Source organism: Eulemur rufifrons, chromosome 7 (assembly GCF_041146395.1).
Source record: "Eulemur rufifrons isolate Redbay chromosome 7, OSU_ERuf_1, whole genome shotgun sequence".
Taxonomy (NCBI): domain Eukaryota; kingdom Metazoa; phylum Chordata; class Mammalia; order Primates; family Lemuridae; genus Eulemur; species Eulemur rufifrons.
The window spans coordinates 33,512,498-33,533,194 of NC_090989.1; the positions used below are offsets into that span (position 1 = coordinate 33,512,498).

A 20,697-nucleotide genomic window follows, 5' to 3' on the forward strand; every position below is an offset into this window, starting at 1 on the left:
GATATATTTTGTGAAAGTGTTCAATTGAAAAGATCAGATGTTTTGCAGAGAAAATAAAACTATTATTTCAATAGTAGGTAACAGTTCTTTTTTGTTAATGGTTACGAGATACTCATAAGAGAGATGTCCTCAAGTGAATTATAAAGGTCAATCCCTTGTGGAATGAAATAAATTTTCAAGTTCAATCTAAAAGATTTTTAATTAACAAAATAGACTACCTAGAGACAACTTCAGATTAAAAGGCCAAAAACCTCAAGTTAGTTGATTTTTATAAAGAATTTAACCCCTCCCCCAAAGAAAATCGGATGCATCATTTCTCATACATGAATAATTTTATCACTATATTACAGTCATGCACCACATAATGACATTTCAGTCAACGATGGATCACATACATGATAGTGGTCCCAAAAGATTTTAATGGAGCCAAAAAATTTCTATCACCTAGTGACTTCATAGCTGTCATAACATTGTAGCACAAGCACTACTCAGGAGTTTGTGGTGATTTTGGTGTAAACAAACCTATTGCCCTCCAGGTCATATAAAATTATAGCACATACAATTACGTATAGTACATAATACTTGATATTGATAATAAACAACTATGTTACTGTTTTATGTACTTGCTATACTTACTTGTTATTGTTATTTTCTAGTGTACTCCTGTAAATGCAAAAAAAGTTAATGGTAAAACAGCCTCAGGTAGGTCCTTCAGGAGTTATTCCAGAAGAAGGCACTGTTATAGGACATGACAGCTCCACTGCATGTTATTGCCCTTGAGGACCTTCCAGTGGGACAAGAAATGGAGATGGAAGACAGTGATGTTGATGATCCTGACCCTGTGTAGGCCTAGACTAATGTGTGTGTTTGTGTCTTAGTTATTAACAAAAAAGTTTAAAGGTAATTTTTTTTAATTTTAAAAATACAAAAAACTTATAAAATAAGAATTAGAAAGAAAGAGTAAAAAGAACGTATTTTTTTATACCTGTGCAATGTATTTATAGGACACAGATCTGTACCCTAAGTGTTATTACAAAAAAGCCAAAAGTTTAAAAAGTTAATAAAATGTTTAATATAAAAGTTGCAGTAAGATAAGTTTCATTTAATAATAAAGAAAGAAAAATGTTTATAAATTTAGTGGGGCATAAGTATACAGTGTTTATAAAATCTACAGGGACGTACAATAACATCCTAGGCATTTACATTCACTCACCATTCACTCATTGACTCATCCAGAACAACTTCCAATCCTGAAATCTCCATTCATGTTAAGTGCTTCATACAGCTCTACCATTTTTTAATCTTTTATACCATATTTTACTTTCCTTTTCTATGTTTAGGTACGTTTAGATACAAATACTTACCACTGTATTGTAATTGTCTACAATATTCAGTACAGTAACATGTTATACAGGTTTGTAGCCTAAGAACAATAGGCTGCAACATATAGCCTAGGTGTGCAGTAGGATATACCATCTAGCTTTGCATAAATATCCTCTATAATGTTCACACAACAATGAAATCGCCTAAAGGTACATTTCTCAGAACACATCCCCATAGTTAACGATGCACGACTATATTATAATAGTATCTAAATGTTTCCTCAACATTTGAAATATCTAAAGACTATTAATAATAATTTGAGCATAAATTTCTAGTTAGGTATCCTCACTGAAATTTTTAGAGAATAGTAACAAAGAAGGATTACAGAACAGTTTGTCTGATACTTGTTGAACATTTATTTGCTGTTAAACATAGATTTTAAAAGCCAGGTGACAATATAAAAGCCATTTTTCTTATTATCACATTATTTCATTTCATCAAAGTAAAGGAAATTTTTGAAAGAGAGTGTAAGACAGTATGTAACATAGTTTAGAAAGTATAAACGATTTGGAGTTAAATTGGAAAAGTAACTGCCTACCGTAATTCTCAGTATATGTCAATAATCATTCATTCCTAATAATCAATTATTTTCCCTATGTACAGAAACAACATTGAAATTAATTCATTCAACATTTAATTTAAAAAACAAAATGTGAGCGCTCTAAAATTTTCTAATTGAAAAAGGCAGAAAAAACTTCTGCAACACTTTTAAAAAGTAGTAAGTTCAATTCTTTTAAAAAAAAAATGAACAAAAAACCTTAAGTAACAATGGAACCAATACAATAATAGTTGCATTGCCTCAGAGGTTCTCTTATATAAAATTATATCTAATGAACCATCAAAGAATCAAACTGTTTGGTGTACTCCTTCAAAGATTGTGCCTGAAAATGGCTTTAACACTCAAGAAATATTTACTGAGTGCATACTCTGCCAGGCACTGTTCTAAGAATTGAGAATATACAGTAATAGCAAACAAAACAGCAAAGGCCACGCTTTTGTGGAGCTTATACTGACATGGAAAAGGGATTATTATATTAAATTTTAATCCTTGTTATTTTATTGTATACTGTAGCTACTTTTTGTCTTTTTTTACTACAGATTAAAAAGAACCTTGGCTGCCATCTCCTATTTAAATGTCTTCTTTTTTCATATAACATGGTTTTCTGTTTACAATATTATGTGTGGCAATATTTCAGTAATTTTCATATATAATTTTGTTATCTGTAAAAAAATTTACAAACCTGCAAAGCATACAATGCATTTTAATTTTAAATGTATTTTAAGTAACTTTGAGTTAATACTGTTAAATAACAAATGCCAATAAAAATAACAATTCTATCACAGGATTTATCATAATAAATGTCTAAGGAAAGGAAAGAGACACAATAGACATGGAAATATTATGTAATTATATGAGCATGGGCTAAAATCAAGTAAATGTGAAAGCATTTAGACACCTTCTTTTATAATCAAATGCCTTAAATCTGTAACCAGACTTTGGGGCCCACCCTTCAAACATCTCTTGAGGAGGCAAAAGAGGATAGTTGTGTCTGCTCTTCAGACCTTGAATGCAGAGCCACATGGCCAGCCAAAGCATAGAGATTGTGGAGGATGCTCAGTGTCTCTAACAGGGAGGCCCTTGGGCTGATCCAGGTGGCCTTACGGCAGGAGATCAGGAGAAAAAAGACCCCACATATACCCATGTCATAGGCCAGAAAGGTGAATAAACAGGAAAAGCATGTCCCCAAAATGTATGAGCCTCCAACATAGTATCCCCTCCCACATTCATGTGGCCTATCACAAAATCAATCTTATTAAGACTCTCTTTAAGGATAAAAATCTTTTCTACACTTGCTGATTTGAAGACAGTTTTCATTACTCTATTAAACTGTTTTCCATGCTAAACTTTTGTAAGTACTCAAAATCACTTTTTATGTATCACTTCTTTATAAAGTTTCTAAATCTGTGATAATAATACAACTAGGTTTGGTTCCTTATCAGACAAATAGTTCTAATCTACATCCAAATTTTGGATGTTCTCTCTTAAACTTTCCTCTATTTGGATATTTACACAGTATCTCCCATAATTATCACTCATCAATTATACATTCTAATATTTTAAATCAAACTTTGTACACAGGATAAAAAGAAAACGATAAGTTCAAGTAAAAATAGGAAGGAGCAATATACCTTTAATTTGGATCCATGAGGTACCGGTACAGATCCATCCTGCTTTGGTGGGATATACAGCTCCCATTTTCCAAAATCCAGTTTTTTATATGGGTGTGAAAATGGATTCCAACCATCTAAAAAAAAAGAAAAAAGATTAGTTAATTTCAAGCAAAGCATAATATACCGTTTACTTGTACAAAAAAATCAAATTGTCTAAAAAAATATTTTCTAAGGTGTTAATCAAAATACTAGCAGTTTAGAAAAAGTTATTCTCAATTTATTTATAAGAAGTGCCTTATGCACCTTAAAATTAAATAATGATTATAACCATTTCAATTGTACTTTCAACTCTAATACTTCTGTCATTAAACAGAATGTAAAAGAAAGTGATGAGTTTTTAAAAAAAAAACACCAACAAAGAGAGGTAATATGAACAAACAGAAATGCATTCTAGGCAATTAAATAAGATACATGTCATGGTTGGAAAAAAAAGATGATAAGTACTTAAAATCATATAATATTTACCAAACTTCATAAGAGTGTGACAGAGTTCACTTAAAAATCTAACAAAAATGCATCAAACAAAAAAGGTAGAAAAAACATATGAACTATAGGAGGAAAAGAAAAGGTGGACTGCAGATCTTAGAAGAAAGCAAAAATATACAATAGGAGACTTACACATATATGGAAACGTAACATAACATAGAAGAGACATTAAGTCAGAGAGTAAAGGACATATTTAATAAATGGTGCTGGAACAACTGGGTATCTTTAAGAAAAAAAAATGAAATGTATGTCTACCTAATAACAGGCCCAAAAATCATTTGAACATAGATTGATATTTAAGTATTATAGGCAAAAATGTAAAATGCTTAGAATAAAATACAGAGAAACATATATTTACAATCTTGGGGTTTATAAAGGATTTTTAAACAAGAATTTTTTAAACCCTATAAAACTTTAAGGAAAAGACTGATAAATTTGACCACTAAAGCTACAAACTAATCTTCAGATAGATAAATAAATGGATAGAACGACAAGACAAACTACCAAATGAGAGAACACATTTATAATGAAACTACCAAAAAAGAGAGCATCCAAAATATATGAAGAACATTGTAAGTCAATGAGAAAAAGAAAACACACCAATAGAAAAACGGACAAAGAATATACTCAGTGGAGGACACCTGACTGTCCAATAAACATATGTAATGATACTCAAGCTCATTCATACTCAGGGAATCAGAAATTAAAACAACAATGAGATGATACTTCCCAGTCATTGCATTGGCAAAAATTAAAAGTTTGAAAATATCAAGTAGTCAGGAAGGATATAAAACAACACTGCTGCTGAGGGTATAAGTGGTAAAAACAACTTGGCTTCACATAGCAAAGTTGAAGATATGGTAACCCTATGGCCCAACAATTCTATTCCTAACAAACAGCCTAGAGAAATGCTCAAGAAAGCATTCAGAAATGTTCACTGAAGAATTGTTTACAATAGCAAAAAACTGGAAGCTATCAAAATTTAAATGAGCCACAGAATGGATAAAACTGTGTGGTATAACTAAACAACAGGATGCTATACAATGGTGTAAAATGAATTGATTACAGTGAATATATCAGTATATACAAATATCTGAAACACAAAAGTTAATTTCAAAGGGGTACAGAAAAATATCATTTATATCAAATTCAAGAATTATGCAAAATAGTATTACATAACACTTATTGATCCATATGTATGTAGTAAAAATATTAAAACAGAAAAAGGAATGTGAAACATCAAATTTCATGCGGATTCCCTGCACATAGAGGAAATCGGAACACAAGAAGCTTCAATAATATCTGTAATATTTTATTTCTTTTCTTTTTTTTTTTTTTTTTTTGAGACAGAGTCTCACTCTGTTGCCCAGGCTAGAGTGAGTGCCATGGCGTCAGCCTAGCTCACAGCAACCTCAAACTCCTGAGCTCAAGCGATCCTCCTGTCTCAGCCTCCCGAGTAGCTGGGACTACAGGCATGCACCACCATGCCCGGCTAATTTTTTCTATATATATTTTTAGCTGTCCATATAATTTCTTTCTATTTTTAGTAGAGATGGGGTCTCGCTCTTGCTCAGGCTGGTCTCGAACTCCTGAGCTCAAACGATCCGCCCACCTCGGCCTCCCAGAGTGCTAGGATTACAGGCGTGAGCCACCGCGCCCGGCCAATATTTTATTTCTTAAGGTGAGTGGTGTACTCACACTATATCATTTGCTATTTTTTATGCCTAACATATTTCATAATATAAAAAATAATGACTAGCCCTGTGGCACACACTGTGTTGCTATGACATTAGATTCTCAACCTGAGAGATATTAAAGCATCAGGAAGCTTGTTTTATGCCATGTTTTCCTCCTTTACCCACCAAGTCTTTCACCCCATGGGCTCTAAGAATCTTCACTTTAGCCAGTCTGAACATGGGAGTAGGATGGGAGTAAGAAACAATATTTAAATAAAGGTTCTTCTAAACATTTGCCTACTCCCCATTATAAAGACAACCTAAAAATGGTTTACTCAAGAACAGCTCAACAAGCTTGGTGTTATACTCCTCTGCCCCTAGAACCTCAAATGCATCTCACCTATATAGTGACATTCCATTACCAAAACAAAAGGTTTAGTCCATAATTAGAGAAAAAAGAAAAATAAAAGGTTGAAATATAAATAACTGCACATAAATAACACCATATAATTACCGAATTTCTTTTTAACCTAATCATTTAAGGCAAATAGCAGATCTTTTCCTGGTTAGTTAGCTCTAAAAGTAAAAGGTACAGTTCATTAGTTCATTCATTCACTCATTAAATATGTACTGCACGCTTAATGTAAGCACTGCTCAATGCCAAACTGAAATTAGTGTTCAAATTGAGTCACATCTCATCAAGAAAAGGTTAAATTGAGTAATAGAGCACCAAAATAAATAGTTAAATTTATAATGGCATACCCACTAAAAATTCAACTATAAAGATTTTGTTACTTTAAAGGTGAAACTTCAATGATATATAAAATTTACATATGCAGATTTATTTAAAAGAACTGTCTTCAGCACCATGAAATGTTTTAGAATATCAGTTAAACTAGTTTTTTAACTTGTTGCTATCTGAGTTTTAAGATCCATTTAAATAAATCTTATACCAGTCTTTCACCTCCTTGACTCTTTCTCCAATCTTTGTTCAGCCTTGAATTCTCCTCCCTCACATTCCTTTATTAGTGTTTCTTCTTTCCATTTAAAACCTGGGCACCAACCAAGATACCCACTTCTACTGTACTGCAGTCACATGACAGATTTTTTTCCAATAAAAACAGTTCCTCCCTAATATGAGTTTCTCAAAATACCTAATAAAAGTATGAACTTTTCTCCATAGAATACACATATCTTAAGCTCCAGAAATAAAATAATCAATCAGAAAAATCATTGGATTTGGATCTGTTCTTACAAACTTAATGTTAAATGCTTGGATGTCTTTTGCAGCAACTTGGATGGAACTGGAGGCCATTATCCTAAGGGAAGTAACTCAAGAACAGAAAAGTAAATGCTACATGTTCTCGCTTATAAGAGGGAGCTAAACTATGGCTACACAAGAGGACACACAGAGTGGCACAATGACATGGGAAACTCAAAAGCGGGGAGAAGCAATTACCTATGGGGTACAATGTACACTATTCCTGTGATGAGTACACTAAAAGCCCAGACTTCACTGCTATACAGTATATACATGTAATGGAATTCAACTTGTACCCCTCAAATCTATTAAAATTTAAAAAATTTTCAATTAAAAATACTAACATTAAATTCTTAGTTTAAAAAGAAGGAACTATCATTAAGGTATACCTATGTATGATTGTAGGAAACAATTGTGGAAGAACACAATTAAAAATATAAGTTGACAGATACATTTTAGGGAAATGTATGTCTTGTGAAATAAGCCATGTGACTTTATTTCTCAACATAACTGAAAATAAAGTAATAATTTTAATAATAATTATACATGGTTCTAAGCCGTATCAGAGCCTATCTACAGAGAAAACTTTAGATCCAGATTACTCAAACTTTTTTCCATTTTAATCCTGTATGACTTATATTGAGTACATGAGATAGATTTAATTTAATTAAATGCTTAACGCAAATAGCTTGTATCACTACGTAGGCCTGAGCATAGAACCAAACGTGGTAACTATTTGCTTCTTTACTAAGCACAGAAGTCCCTAGTTCAGTGCTTCCCATCTATAGCTCACATTAGGATCACTTGGGCTTGTTAAAACATAGATTGCTGAGCCCCACTCCTATAGAGTTTTCAATTCAGATTTGAGGTGGAGCCTAATAATTTGCATTTCTGTAAGGTTCCCAGGTGATGTGGATGCCACTAGCCTAGGGACCACAATTTAGAAATAATTTCCCGAGTTAAATTGGTATGTTCAGGTGTTCTCTACTTACAGTTTTGTGAGTGATAGATGAAATTAAACTTAAAAACTATCAAATAATATCCCAAATCAACAGATCATGGAAATTCTGAAATAGAAAATATCATAAATAATCCTTCAAGGCACGTATTTCTCACATGAAGTTTAGGATTTAAAATTTAGGATTGACTAGAATTGTAAAGCCCAAAAGGATGACGAGTGAGATACAGATTATAGAACAAATCTGAGAGCTTAAGGAATTTGAATGTATTAATGTGAGGGAAAAGAAATCGATAATTTGAAGAACATGGAAAAAAAACATATGTTAAGACCACTACTAAATATACTGTTATCAGTTTCTACAGATAATGTTTTCTATGATATTCTCACCAAGTGACTGCTTGGTTAAAAAGTATAGGCCACTGATCACAAAATGAATAAAAATTTGAAGGTTTTTACCTAGAAAGGTGATATTAAAGATTTTAAATGTTAACGTATTAACTCATATTCGTTTCTATATGCCTCATTTCCTAACATACAGTGTTATGTTCAAGGTTAGGTATTTCCCCTAAAAATGTGTACTTAGTATTCTAGTTTTGGTAAAATTTTAAGAACATGTTTCCTCCTTGCAAAAATTCTTTTATTGCAATATTTTCTGAGATATTTGATGTTTTTCAATAAGGATAACCTGACATATTTCTAAAGCAAACATTTTAATATGTATTTTATTAACAGGCTAAATTCATCATCATATTTGATAATACAAAATATTCTATTTGTCCATATACTGAAAACCAGCAGGCAAAATTTAAATCGAGATATGGAGAAGAAATGAAGTGTGAGGCGCAGTTTAATATGAACTGCAAACACACATTCAGCACGGGCAAGCAAACATAACTAAGGTCACTGCATCGGGCACATAAACTCTATGTTTATCTCATACCCAACAACCTTTCTTCTTCTAATGTAATAATCCCCACATAAAATTCTTAAATGTCAGCCTCCTTCAAATATTCCAAACTCTTTCATTCACAGTAGAGTACTCTTCATCAGCACTTACCCACCTCATTTCTGTGGAGTTTTTGAGTTTGATATAAATTTTCCTTATACATGGTTGAAATGGCTCAACTTACTATTAATACATAGGGCTTTCCACCTCCTACGAAGAAATCAATGTGCTGAAGATCACAGGTGAACTCCTGCCACACCCAGGTCTCAGGATGCAGTGAGATAAGATGCCTGGCAAATACAGCAGGCAGGGCTAATACAAGGCCAGTACTGGCTTACATGGCAGAAATCTCACCCCATCTGAAAGGATGTCTTCATGTTAAACCAGTTGTTAAAAATTTGGAATATAACCTTTTTGAAGCAAGTAAACACCCTTCCTCACCATATGATGTTATTTAATCATGTCAAGCTTCATATTATGCAGAATTTATGAGGAATGACAATTCAAAGTCTGCTTGCAAAGATAGAAATTTGGGGACTTTGGTCCTGTCAGGGAAGAACCCAGTCACAAAGCCCATAACTGAAATTTCCTTACCACAGATTATGAGAGGACCATACAGCATTTAGGGAGTAGAAAATGGTAATCCTTTCTGACATATATACCCTGTGATTTTTTTTATCTTCTCTTTTCTCCACCAAATAATTCTTCCCCTCATTTAGGTACCAAGGAGTCATCCTTTCTCAACTTCTGCTGGCACCTGGCATCCCGGGAATGACCTTATTAAAACCCCTAACCCCAGCATTACTTCTTAGAGAAAACTACTTTTAACATACATCAGTTTAAGTCAGATGTGCTTTTCAAAAACAATCTCTGGAGTATATTAGAGTGGCACTAAATTTGGAACCAATGGGATACTAATTCCTCATTATTTTTAAAGAACCACAGTGTTCAGTCCTGTGATATGTATCTTTCTATAAATTAGGAAATAAGTCCGATACAGTCATATGCCTGTCACTTAATGATGGGGATACATTCTGAGAAATGTGTTGTGAGCAATTTTGTTGTTGTGCAAACTTCATATAGTGCACTTATACAAACCTGCACAGTACAGCCTAACACACACCTAGGCTAAATGGTATAACTTATTGCTCCTAGACTACAAACCTACACGACAAGTTACTGTACTGAATACTGAAGGCAACTGTATCACAATGGTTAAGTATTTATATATCTAATTACATCTAAAGGTACAGTCAAAATACAGTTTTATAAATCTTATAGGACCACCATGGCATAGTGTCCATCACTGACTGAAACATCATGTGACACAGGACTGTAATCTAGGGCTTCACTTACTAAACTGTTATTTTAAGGCACAGATGGAAGAAAAGGGCCCCATGATCAAAAAAGTGTGACTTTAAATAAAAATAACTGTTTCTTTACTACAGGAATAATATTTACATTATGATACTTTTTATGAAAGAAATGGGATGATATATATATATTACTTATGATTTTAAATGAAATTAACCATGTTTCTTACAGAAGTAATATTTATATTATGGTACTTTTATGTAAGAAGGAGATGATAAATGAATATACCTAGTTGTTTACAATTTCAAAAAGCATGAAAATATAACAAAGAATGAATAGAAATGGTTACGCATTTGCGGAGAGACAACACAGATTAGTAGTCACCTAGGACTGTATCTCATTATATTTTGACTATAGAACCAGGTAAACAATTCACAAAATTAGAAAATTTAATATGTCAAAAAGGAGCAAAATAAGAAAAGGAAATCCCTTAAAATATATACAAACTGAAATAAATGAACCTAACTGCATATCGATAGTGTTATATCTAGCAAATCTGAATCTAGACTGAATATAAAATATTGTTAATTTTTTTAAGTATGATAATTACATTACCAAAAAAGTCTACTGATAGGAGATACATAAAGAAAGTATTAATGATGAAATGGTACACTATGTAAAATTTGCTTTAAAATATGAAAAACATTAAATGTACATGGGACAAGGGAATAGATGAAACAAGATTGGCAAAATATCGATAATTGTCAAAGCTGGGTGATAAGAATATAGAAGCTCATCTCTATTTTTCCATAGATTGGAAAATATCTGTAATAAAAACTTGAAAACAAATGTTATAATTTCTCTGTGTACCAATATTTGTTTAAATCTCTTTTCTTGCTACCAATTATAAAAAGAGATATTATCAGGCAACGGGCATACGGTTTAATGTATTTGTGGTTCTAAATACAGATTAACAAACTACTTACAGGAAAGTCGGTTTCAATTCATACTCCCACTAGCAGCGTATGAGAATGTTCAACTACCCATATCCTCATCAACACTGGGGATTATCATTTTAATAACAAGGCATGCATGCCTTGCTCAACCAGGGTTCACTAAGCGAATTAAGCCCTAATGCTCTAAGGATCCATTGTATGTAATAAATTAACTTCTCTTCAATGCATCTAGAATAGTACTTGTTATGTACAGTCCTTGGGAGAATTTGGAAAATAGGCATTCAAATAATTTTCTGTGTTCTGTAGATCAGATGCAGAACAGACAGGAGAGATCTTGCCTCTCATTATTGTTCTAGCTGCAACCTACAGTTTATGTTGCACAGTGTTTTCAGTTGTTTTCAAACAGACTATAATTGAAACTCTGATCATTCTCTTTAATACTATTGCTATTTGGGAGAAACTGGGTGGTGGGTATTACATTTTATTTAAAATTTTTCTTATTAAATTCTAGTTCTATGGAAATGAAGTTAATAAGGTAGCTTACTTTGTGGCTTAATACAGGAGCAATCAACTCATTTATTTAGTTAACAATCTATTTACTTTTAGCAGTGGAAATCATTCAATTATCTCAAAATAGATTTTATAGAACGCTCTAACATAAAAACTATACAAAATATGTAAAAGCTGAGATACTTTGCTTGGAATGCCCCTGCCTGGCTGCCCCTGCTGGAACTTAGTTCTACAAAATGCTCCAGTGTATGATCCATCTTTATAGATGTCCCATGGATCCTTCAAAATATGTAATTTCATTTTATTCAGATTCTCCATTTATTTTTAGTTTATCTGACCCACCACACACTCAAGTATGTTAAATTCTATCATGACAATTGGGTTTGAAAATTTATCTAATTTTGAACAATTCTTGCCATCTATACTTGACCAAAAGCAAATATTATTTAGGACCTAAGGATAATGACATTTATCTTTGCTGTGATGTATATTACTGATTTTTGTGTCTTTTTACCTGGTGTTATGGTCTGAATGTTTGTGTCCCCCTGAAATTCATATATTAAAATCATAATTTCCAACGTGATGATAAAAGCCATGAGGGTGGAGCCCTCATGAATGGGATTAGTGCCCTTATTAAAGGGACCCCAGAGAACTCTCTTGTTCTCCCTCTGCCACATAAGGATACAACTGTGAGATGTCAACAGTCTGCAACCCAGAGTAGGGCCCTCACTAGAACTCAAGCCAGGCTGGCTTCTATCCTCCAGAACTATGATAAATAAATTTCTGTTGTTTATATCAGCAACCCAGTCTATGGTACTTTGTTATAGTAGCCCAGACTAAGACACTTGGGTTGGTTTTTGGTCTGAATTTGACCATCCTTTTATTTTGTAATCTTTTGGTAACAGTAAAGAGGAGGAAAATTAATGGTTAAAGCTGGTAAGAGATACATTATTTGTTTAGAAAGAACACAGAAAAGGACAAGGTAGGAAGGTGAAGGAATGGGAGAGCGATGTGAACGTAATATAGTCAATAATCAGAGGAAGCAGCAGTCATCCTACGGGCCCAAGAATGGCTCTCAAGTATGTTTTCACTGGCCAGTCATCGAAATGTATCTCTCTGTGTCAGCAAACATGCGGAGTCCAGTAGGGGGCTCTCCTTAGACAAGGCACACACTTCAGTTCACTGTTCTATGCCATATCACTATGCACTGCAACTTAACCCATTGATGACTTCCTTGCCTTCAGCACAGATTTAAGTTTAGAAACTCTACTCTATACTCTAAAACACAATTTTCCATCTTAACATGTTCTGCCAGAACCAATCCATGGTGCAGGACCAAGGCAGGAGGTTACACTAATCAGAAAAGCAATTGCATAGGTCCCCCTCCAAACGCTATAGCTACTTATAAAAATATTCCAATGAAGATAAAATAATATTTTCTAACATTATATAATACATAACAGTTAACATTATATCTGATAAATTTAACAGATACAAACCAATGTGTTTATGGTCAATTCATTTTTAACAAGGATGACTAAGACCATTCAATGGAGAAAAGACTAACCTTTTCAATCAACAGTTCTGGAATAACTGGATCTCCACATGCAAAAGAATAAATTTGGATTCCTGCCTCAAAACATAGAAAACTAACTCAAAATGGCCCAGAAAGCTAAGTGTTAGAAATAAAACTAGAAAACAGAGGCCAAATCTTTGTGTCTTCAGTCCTTTAATATGATACCAAAAGTACAAGTAACAAGAGAAAAAACTGATAGATCAAATGTTTTCAAAATTAAAATTTTTGTATGTCAAAGGACATTATCAAAAAAGTGAAGACAACTCACAGATTGGGAGAAAATATTTGCAAATTATATATCGAATAAGACAGCAATCCACAACATTTTTGGCACCAGGGACTGGTTTCATGGAAGACAATTTTTCCGCAGACCTGGAAGGGGGGGCGCCATGTTGCGGGAGCAGAGCTCAGTCGGTGATATGAGCGATGGGGAGTGGCTGTAAATACAGATGAAGTTTTGCGAGCTGACCGCCACTCACCTCCTGCTGTGTGGCCCACTTCCTAACAGGCCACAGACCCTAAGAGTCTGCAGCCCGGGGGTTGGGAGCCGCAGGAATAAGGGACTTGAATCTAGAATCTATAAAGAACATTTACAATTCAATTTTAAAAAAACAGCACAAGTTTTAAAATGAGCAAAGGATTTCTACAAAGATGTAGAAATGCATGTAAGTACACAAAAGGATATTCAATGTCATTAGTCATTGGGAAAATGCAAATCAAAACCATAATGAGATACTACTACTTCATGCACATGAGGATGGCTATCGTCAAGAAGATAACAAGTGTTAGTGAAGATGTGGAGAAACTGGAAACTTCATATACTGCTAGTGGGAAGGCATTATTACATAATGCAGCCACTTTGGAAAAGTCTGGAAGTTCCTCAAAAGCTAAAGAGAGTTACTATTAGACTCATAAATTTCACTCCTACTTATATACCCAATTGAAATAAAACGTATGTCCACAAAAAAACTTTCATATAAATGTTCATAATAGCATTACTCATAATAGCCAAAAGGTGAAAACAAACTAAACATCCAAAAAGTAATAAATGCATAAATGTAGATTCATACAATGGAGTATTATTTGGCCATAAAAAGGAATGAAGTACTAATGCAGGCTACAACATGGAACCTTGCAAACACTATGTTGGGGGAAAGAAGCCAATCACAAAGGGCACATATGACACTATTACGTGAACTACTGAGGAGAAGTAAATTTATAGAGACAGAAAATAGATCAGTGGTTGCCTAGGGCTGGGGAAACTGTGGAATGATAGCTAAAGGATATGGGGTTTCCTTCAGGGTGATAAAAATGTTCTAAAATGGATTGTGGTGATGGTTGCACAACTCCTTTATTATATTAAAACCGTCCAATTGTACCCTTTCAATGGGTGAGTTGTATGCCATGTGATTTATGTCTCAATAAAGCTGTTAAAAAACAAAGTTTTTAAAAGTCAAGTAGCCTTTACCGAATCACTTTTATCGAGCTTTTGCATTGTACTAAAATCAGGTTCTGATGGAGATACTGTAAAGGAAAAGACACCTAGGGATACATATAAAAATTTAATGTGAAAAGATAACTTGTTCAATACGTAGATTAAAGACTCAAGTTGGATAGCTAAAGACTCTTTGAAAAGAAAATGATTAACAGTTTCAAAGCTTTGCAAAGGTAGAACAACATGACCACATTAGAAGACAAATAAATAAAAATAAACAGAAACAGGCTTTTAAGCAAACAAAGATTGGTCTCTTCTCTTTCTGAAGCCTAGATTAGCAGTAGCTTTGTATGTGATTACCAACAGAAGCATATCAAGTTAATGATGATGATGTAAGAACTTACCTTGGACTCTGCAGGAGTCCTTTGGGGAACACAAACCTAAAACTTTTATAAAGCTCCCTAATATTTTGCTATGCACACATGAGTTGGTAACCAGTGAATGGTCTGCAATATCATTCCAAAAATCTGACAGAGAATTGAAGGAGGAATTGTCTTTCATTTTCCAATGTATCTCTAATACATTTAAGGAAGGAGCTGTAAGCAACTTTATATAAAACAATACATTCTCTTTAAAAGAAAATGATTTGAGTAGAGACTGTCTCAAAACTAATGATATGGGAATGGAGAGTCTTATTGTGATAGAAGAAGTAATAAAATCATTACAATAACAAAAAATGGGATGACTTGGTAACAGTGGATTGTCCTTAGTGCTTGACAGTCAATATCTAGTTCAATTATCTTGAAAGTCCTATAAAGTATTACAATTTTCATTTGATGAATGAAGAAACAGGCTCAAAGAAGGAGAGTAACCAAGTCAAAATACCAGAGCCAATATTTGATTCATGTTAGTCTGATGCCTGCTTCTGTGTGTACTTTTACCCTCTATGGCATACATAAAAAAGTCTAAGTCAGCTCAGCATCTATCTATATTAGAGATGTGGATAATATCTGTCTTAAGTCAACTGTGCTGTAACAAATAACCACAGACTAGATCACTTAAGCAACAAACATTTATTTCTCACAGTTCTGGAGGCTAGAAGTCCGAGGTCATGGTACCTGCATGGTCAGATTCTTGATGAGGGCTCTCTTTCCAGCTTGCAGAGGGCTGCCTTCATGGTGTATCCTCACATGGTGGGAAGAGAAATCATCTCTCTTCTGTCTCTTCTTATTAGGGCACCATTCCATTCATGAGAGATCTCCCCTCATGATCTAATTATCTGTCAAAAGTCCTACCTCCAAATACCATCACATTGTGCACAGCAGGTTTTTAACTAGATTTTATGCTTGCACTGTCAATTATAGCTATTATTCTGGGACCTTATGCTTTAGGAAATACATTTTGCATGTGGATTCTTTTTTTTTTTTTTTTTCATAGAAAAACTCAACATTACATGCTCCCAAGTCTTTAAAATATTAGGCAGGCCTATGGCAGCTACACTAGAGAAACAGCTATATAAGTCTGTCAAAACACAGGGCTCCCTCAACCACATTACCAGGACAAGTCACCATTCCCAGCCAAGCAAGTGACAGAGCATGTGAGTCAGGATGCTCCCTGGATTTTCAACCTTAAATGTCAATAAGTGTTTTGTTAATGGTTATAACATGTTTAGCATTAACCTTGCTGTTATAGCCTTAGGGAGGATAACAACAAAAGTAAAAGAGAGTGACAGCAAGACAGAGGGAGACAGAAAGAGAGAGAGAGATTATAAAAATGACTGCCTTTATTGAATCTTCACAGAGAGGTAAACTTATACACTCCCTGCCTTGCAGCAGAAGGAAGCTTTCCATTTCACAGAAAAATGGAGCCATCGGACAAGAACCTGCCCAGCTTTCTGCTTTCAAACCTACAAACCGAGCGGCGTGGCCATTGTAACGTCCTTCCCTTGAGTTTGAGGAAAAGGAGTTTTTTCTCACACTCAAAGCTAATTCCTTGATTACATTCTTTCACCTTTTTTAAATTGGTTTGTAATGTTCTGATGTTTTCAAGTATTCTGTCTTTCCAGATTCTTTACCTAACATTAAAAAACGATAAATTGAGGCCAGGCGGTGGCTCACGCCTGTAATCCTAGCACTCTGGGAGGCTGGGGCAGGAGGATCGCTCGAGGTCAGGAGTTCGAGACCAGCCTGAGCAAGAGCGAGACCCCGTCTCTACTAAAAATAGAAAGAAATGATTTGGACAGCTAAAAAATAGAGAGAGAGAAAAAATTAGCCGAGCATGGTGGTGCATGCCTGTAGTCCCAGCTACTTGGGAGGCTGAGGCAGTAGGATTGCTTGAGCCCAAGAATTTGAGGTTGCTATGAGCTAGGCTGACACCACGGCACTCTAGCCTGGGCAACAGAGAGAGACTCTGTCTCAAAAAAAAACAAAACAAACAAACAAAAAAAACCATGATAAATTGATGTATTTGCTGAAATAACATCAGTAGCAATGACAAAAACCAACCTCTCTTTTGATCCAAGTCACCCTCTGGTTATCCTGTCATTGGTAGTCCAATTTCTTAACTCCTATCTCCACTTCCTCATGTATCTTTAGCCCCTAAAATGTTTCTGGCAAAGGTTATCCGTGACCTCCAAATTGCCAATCCCAACTGTTCTCTTCAGACTTCATGTTACAGAAGTGTTCAGTGGTACTGGAACTCCTGGTCCCTCCTTGGGCTTCAGTGATACCCTTCTCAGTCGGCTCTCTAAAACCACAGCAGTGAAGATGGGGATGCAAAGAAGAGAGCACAATTGAAAGTTATTTCAGAGTTAAATTTGATAAGGAGAATGTTTGGTTATTAGGAGTAGCAGAGAGAAGTAATTTCTCACTTGGGTGGTTCTTTAAACAGGACGGATAATACAGAAGTAACAGAGAAAAGAATTTGAAGAAACTGGAAGTAGTCAACAGCATCTGTTACTGCGGAATGATCAAGTAAGGAAAGATACTTATATTGAGGGAAGGGAAAGTTTAATGCAAAATGCAAGTGCATGAGAGTACTATCTTCTACCACTATTTTTGTTTCTTATTGAAAAAAATGTATGCATTCTGTGTAGAATTAAAAACATAGATAATTTTTTAAAAGATACTAAAACACTCAAACCCTATCCCCCGCTACGTTATTAATGCCTCAGTATAAAACCGTCTCATATTTTTACTGCAGAGATATATATAGGCACATATGTTTATACATTTATTAAAAGTATATACATACATATTTTTTAATTTACAATTTTGTAACATTTTATCACATACTACCTGGTCAAACATCACCCACATCCATACATATTAATATTTATTTACTACAGTAGTTCCCCAACCTGGCTACTTTTGAAAGTTAGAAAACAATAGACTCCACTCCAGATTCTTGAATCAGATCTAGGAGTGGATCTGTACTTTTATAAAGCCCCCTAATATTTTGCTGTGCACACACAGTTTGGTAACCAATGGCCTACCATTTCATTCTGGAAAACTGACAGAGAATTGAGAGGGGGATTGGCTTTTGTTTTCCAATACATTTAAGAAACGAGAGCTGTGAGCAAGTTTATGTGAAGAGAGAAAGGAAGCAGCAGAGGGAAGGCTGGCAGGAGAAAGAGGAAGTAAGCAGACAGATTTACAATGTTAAAGAAGCAAGAGAATGAGATTCCAAGTGTGAATTCGTGACATCAATTTCCTCTACTAACATTTGACAGCACATGGAAAGGATAAATACAGATTTAGAGATCTTTTAGGAAAATGATTTAGAAGTTGAAAATTGTCTTTTCTGCTGGCTTCTATTTTCTCTAAAAAGGCTGGGCAAGTACTACGTGAATGGAGAATGAAGAGGTAATAAAATAAGGGATTTTGAAGGAAGCGTTGAAACTAAAATAGCTATTGTGGAGAATGTAAGAAACAGCCGACTCAGTGGTGCAAGTGATTTCTGTGGAGTGCTGATGGCCATGATTCTGTAGAAACAGCAGTTCACAGGGCTGCGTGATTTTCCTCATGGTACCCAGAAGCTGTGCAAAAGCAAAGAAATTAGACAATGTGACGTCCCCAACATTACTGATTTATAGAGGGAGCATCATGAAAACTCAAAGTTCAAAATAGATGAAACATTCAAAAGAGAGAGCAAGAGGTCTCTTTTGTCATAAGAAATTGCGGACCTACAGGTCTCATTCAGTTTGGAGTAATAGACTTTAGAACAGGAAAATGCTGCTATAGTGATCTTTATACCTTTTACACAATAGAATTTGATAATGTTTTCCAACATTCCCCCCTGTTGCTCACCAGCAGCCTCATCCTCCACCAAAAAAATCTTAATTGTTACCCCATCACCTTCCCTAAGTATATCAAGACCTCTAAAAAGCAGAGGCACTCTGGCAGATTCATAGATGCATGAGTGGTAAATAATGTTTACTATTGTTATACACTGAGTGTATGAATAATGTGTTACACAGCATTAGAGTGGCTATAGCTGATTTGTGCACCAAGAGTGATAACTATCCCTCTGAACTCCTCACAAATAACCTAAGCCTAAAATCTATTGTACCACTTAATACATTTGTCTATGTTTATTTGTTTTTCCCTTCTTTGACTATGAACTTTCTGAGGGTAGGGATCAAGTTTTATTCATCTTTGTAACCCCAAAGCATAGTACAGAACCTTCCACATAATAAGCATTCAACAAGTATTTACTGAAAGAATAAATTTTCAACTTTTTATGCCAAATTAAAATCATATTATGCAAACTTGGCAACTGAATATTTAATAAAGAACAGAATTAACCAAAAAAACTTAGTTCTTTTAAGTTTTGCAAGTGACCATGAATAGTATTCTTTTTTTTTTTTCCCCTGAGACAGAGTCTCACTCTGTTTCCCGGGCTAGAGTGCCATTACTTCAGCCTAGCTCACAGCAACCTCAAACTCCTGGGCTCAAGCAATCCTTCTGCCTCAGCCTCCCGAGTAGCTGGGACTACAGGCATGCATCACCATGCCCGGCTAATTTTTTCTATATATATTTTAGTTGTTCATATAATTTCTTTCTATTTTGAGTAGAGACGGGGGTCTCACTCTTGCTCAGGCTGGTCTCGAACTCCTGAGTTCAAACAATCCACCTGCCTCGGCCTCCCAGAGTGCTAGGATTACAGGTGTGAGCCACTGCACCCGGCCAATAGTATTCTTTTAATAAGACTCCATCGTACACTAAGATTAAAAAAAATTATCTCTGTATTTAACAAATGACATAAATGATTAAAAAGCACAAAAAATCTAGGTAGTTCCTTTTTTCTACATTTAAATTTTTTTTATTTTTAATTATTATGAGTACATAAGAGTTGTATATCTTTATAGGGTACATGTGATGTTTTGATATGGGCATACAATGTGTGTTAATCAAAAATTTTTTTAATCTTTCCAGTTACTATAAATCACTAACCAACTTACACAAACATAGCATTAAAAGCAAAATTATAGTAACTTTAAAAAAATATGAATGGAATGAATATGTTTACTTGTATCTTAAGATAGACCTTAATTTTCTCTATGTCCTAAACTCCAAAAAGATTATATAATACATATAATTAATACTATATATAAGTTATATATGCAATTAATATCATATATAACCTACATATACTCAATATAGTAAATATTACCACTCAAAAAAGGGATCTTCTAAAATGCTCAATAGGCTATTAAAGATTCACAAAATGCCTAATTATCCATATCTAACCACTTGTAGCATCTAAAATAGATCTTTATATGTGATTTCTACATTTATAATACATATAAGACATAATTCATTAGGCTATGTTCCTTTTTTCTGAAATCCAAAACCCAAGAAAATTGAATCACTTTTAAATGATCCAATGTGTTTATTAGATCTGTAGGGTGTAAGAAAACTTCAATTGCTACTCTATGTGTCATGCTGATATAGGCATAAA

The 20,697-nt window shown here is 34.2% G+C and overlaps 1 protein-coding gene across 1 annotated transcript in view; it reads right to left on the minus strand.

Moving 5' to 3' along the window:
- Nucleotides 1-20,697, minus strand: part of GBE1 (1,4-alpha-glucan branching enzyme 1) — a 264,715-nt gene that overhangs the window by 178,960 nt on the left and 65,058 nt on the right. Inside the window, exon 3 of the mRNA XM_069475045.1 lies at nt 3,574-3,689. Coding sequence (XP_069331146.1) covers nt 3,574-3,689 — 116 coding nt within the window. The remainder of the gene's footprint in view (nt 1-3,573; nt 3,690-20,697) is intronic.